The 3,243-nt window shown below is 53.4% G+C and overlaps 1 protein-coding gene across 1 annotated transcript in view; it reads left to right on the top strand.

Moving 5' to 3' along the window:
- CUL9 (cullin 9) overlaps positions 1 to 3,243 on the top strand; it is a 38,085-nt gene that overhangs the window by 11,628 nt on the left and 23,214 nt on the right. The window contains exons 10-13 of the mRNA XM_015572211.1: positions 758 to 954; positions 1,307 to 1,524; positions 2,625 to 2,874; positions 2,961 to 3,066. Coding sequence (XP_015427697.1) covers positions 758 to 954; positions 1,307 to 1,524; positions 2,625 to 2,874; positions 2,961 to 3,066 — 771 coding nt within the window. The remainder of the gene's footprint in view (positions 1 to 757; positions 955 to 1,306; positions 1,525 to 2,624; positions 2,875 to 2,960; positions 3,067 to 3,243) is intronic.

The raw sequence follows: 3,243 nt of genomic DNA on the forward strand, positions 1-3,243 counted from the left end.
CTCTTTCCCCAGGAGAGACCTTCTCCACTCCAGTGGTAGAGTGTTCATCTTTATTTTTTTGTATAGTACCGGCAAACAAGTTTGCACATTGCAAGTATTTTTTCCTATAACTACAACTACTCTGCCAGGGAGAAAGCCCAAATAGCCTCGTTGAGGAGGGTGGGACACTGGTTTTGGAGGCCAGGGGACATAGGTTTGGGAGTGTTGGCATCTAAGTGGTAACTGAAGCTATGGGCGTGGCCCAGGTTGCCTAGGGAGGGCATGCAGAGCGAGAAGAGAAGGGGGACAGGAACTTGTATGTGTAAGGACTTGGCAGAGGAACACCAGGGAGGGAGGACAACCCGGCAGACATGAACTCATGGACGTCAAGGGAAGAGACGTTTCGCAAAGGCAAGAGCGGTCAAGCAAGAAGAAAACAACTTCAGGGAAAGCTTTTGCAGACAATTAAGTGCTGTGAAAGGGCCCCATTCTGAGGCGAAGCTACGGGAGGGGCAGCCATCCCACCAGTTAGCCTTGGTGCCGGTAGAGAGAAACTGGACTCATATGACCACCTTTGAGCCTTTGAGTTCTTTGCTTTATTTTGTCTTTTTCCTTTGCTTTTGTTTTTTAGCATTTAATGTCCCGTCAGTGCCTTTTCCATTTCCGTCTCTTACTCTGCTCCCCCAAAGTTTGAGATCTAGAAGGATGGCCTGGCTCTCTCCTTCCTCTGCCGGTGGCTCTGCTCACTCCTAACTCTGCCTCCGCATCCCTCTTGCAGGCACTGAAGATGCTGGCCATTGCCAGCACCTTGGAGAACCCCGACTTCTTTATTAGTCAGGATTCTGGCCCCCCGTTGTTCGATGTGCAGATGACCAGAGAGATCTTCGCCAGCATCGACTCAGCCACCCCCCCGGGCTCGGACAGCCTGCTCCTCACCATCCCTGCCGCGCTGACCTTGATGCTGAACACAGAGGGGTCAGGGCCTCACCCTCCGAACTTCCAACTCCCGCCGCACCCCAGTCACCACTGCTCTCCCCCCGGTCACTGCCCCTCAGAAACTCCCTTGTTTGTGCCTCCGGTGGAACTTCAGTGGCCTCTTTGACTGTCGTTGGGGCAAGGGCCAAGTGCTTGAGGGCAGGGGGACGCCCAGCGAGCAGAGACACCCTGGCCTTTCCTTCCTTCTTGGGATTGGGCGGAGTGACCTGAGGCTGAGGACCCCTGAAGCCCCTTCCTCCCCCGATGCTGGGCTTCTCCCCGGTGTATTTACTTCCTGTTTCTGTTGTGTTCACTCTGTCAATTTCTTCCCGGGCCACCTCTCTCCTCCCAGGTGCTCCTCCGCAGTGAGAAATGGCCTGATCCTGCTCAGCCTGCTTCTGTGCAACCACCACACTCTGGGAGACCAGATTATCACCCGAGAGCTGAGAGACACCATGTTTAGGCACTCGGGGCTTGCCCTGGGGACGGACCCCATGCCCACCACGCGCACCATCCTCATGATCCTCTTCAACCGCTACTCGGAGCCGCTGGGCAGTCCCGAGCGCACAGGTACCATTGTGGGGAGGTGGTCTGCTGAGGAGCCAGGCAGTGCCCGCCGGTGGCCAGGAGGCTGCCACTGGCATCCTCAGACCTTACTAGAGGGACACCGGGAGCCTTCAGGAAGTGAGTGAGGCTTTGGGGCTCAAGTTAGGTCTCAGGTAGAACTGCCAAGAGGGGAGGATTCCTAGAATAGGGACAAGGAAATTGCCTTCTCTGAATGGCTTCCGGCGTGTGAGGCTGCCATCGGTGTGGTCTGGGTTTGGTCCAGTCTTACTGGACACCAAAAGGTTGGTTGAAGTCATTTATAGAGAGGCCTTTTTTGGTGAAATTGTAATTCACAGTACAGAAAGTTGATGACTAGAAACTGCTGTCATAGGGAGGAAACCCTTTGTGTTTCACAAACAAGTGAAAACCCGGAAGTGTGGGGGGAGAGTGAAGTACACAGTGTCCTTCAGCGTGTCCGTCTGAAGCCCCCGGGCCAGGTTAGTGCAGGTGCTCTTACACCAGCTGACGTTTACTGGCGTATGTGACAGCATAGTTCACGTTTAACCCCTTCCCCAATAATTTTTTTGTTAAAAACGTTTCTTTTTCAGACTAATTTTTTTATTTTGGTTCTATATAGTATTTTTGATGCTGGTTATGAAAACAGTTTGTAATTATTTTTTCTTCCCATTTTTGTGGTTAAGAATAGTATTTCCTCAGAAAGTTTCTAGATGAAATTATTTAGAATGGTACGTATGTAGCTGGTTTTTGAAGGTAAAGTTTTTAGACGAGTATACTCGTCAACGACTGAAAAAAGAACATTTTGTGAAAACGTGTATACACGTTTCTGCCGGGGAAGGGGTTAATCATAAATGTAATTGTATGATATAGGAGGCTAAAAACGGTAAATGTGACAGTGTTTGCCTTTCTAGACATTTCTTCAGATGTAGCTAGGTATATATGTGGGGCCAGAAAAGAAAATCCCCTATAGTTTTGTAAAATCTGCAGGCACCTCCGAATGGGAGGGAAATCTGGGGGTGATTTTCAGGACCTGCCCATTTCTCAGTTTGGCCAACTTGTATGAATCCTCTTTGTATGTATTTTCTTCCTCCCGTGTGTCTGGGCAGCAACACTGGAGCCCCCCGGTGCCCAGGGCCAGGATGGGTCCCCCGAGCTGCTGATCCGGTCCCTGGTTGGAGGCCCATCTGCAGAACTCCTCCTGGACTTGGAGCGTGTGCTGTGCCGTGAGGGGGGCCCTGGGGGGGCCCTGAGGCCCCTCCTCAAGCGCCTCCAGGAGGAGGCCCAGCCCTTCCTCCTGTTGCTGCGGACTCTGGATGCCCCCGGGCCCAACAAAACCCTGCTGCTGATGGCGCTGAGGTGAGGGACCTGTCCAGGCCCGTGCGTTGGTGGCGAGGGCCGCTGGCAGACTGTAGGGACTTCACTTGTTTCCATCCCCTCACCAGGGTCATGACCCAGCTGCTGGATTACTCTGAGGCAATGACCCTCCCCTGGCATGAGGTCTTGGAGCCCTGCCTCAACTGCCTGAGTAGCCCCAGTAGTGACTCTGAGGTACCAGAGACGTGGCAAGGGGAGGGGAGGGAAAGGCAGGTTCGGGCCCCAGCTCACTCTGGACTCCCAGCACCCCAGTCTTCCGGTCCTGCCTTTGGTACTCTCCTTTCCCTGGGCTTCTGAGTTGCTCCAGGATCTCAGCCAGGACCTTCCCTGTACTAACCGCCCCCCCCCCCC

The sequence above is a fragment of the Myotis davidii genome, unplaced genomic scaffold (genome assembly GCF_000327345.1).
Source record: "Myotis davidii unplaced genomic scaffold, ASM32734v1 scaffold167, whole genome shotgun sequence".
Taxonomy (NCBI): domain Eukaryota; kingdom Metazoa; phylum Chordata; class Mammalia; order Chiroptera; family Vespertilionidae; genus Myotis; species Myotis davidii.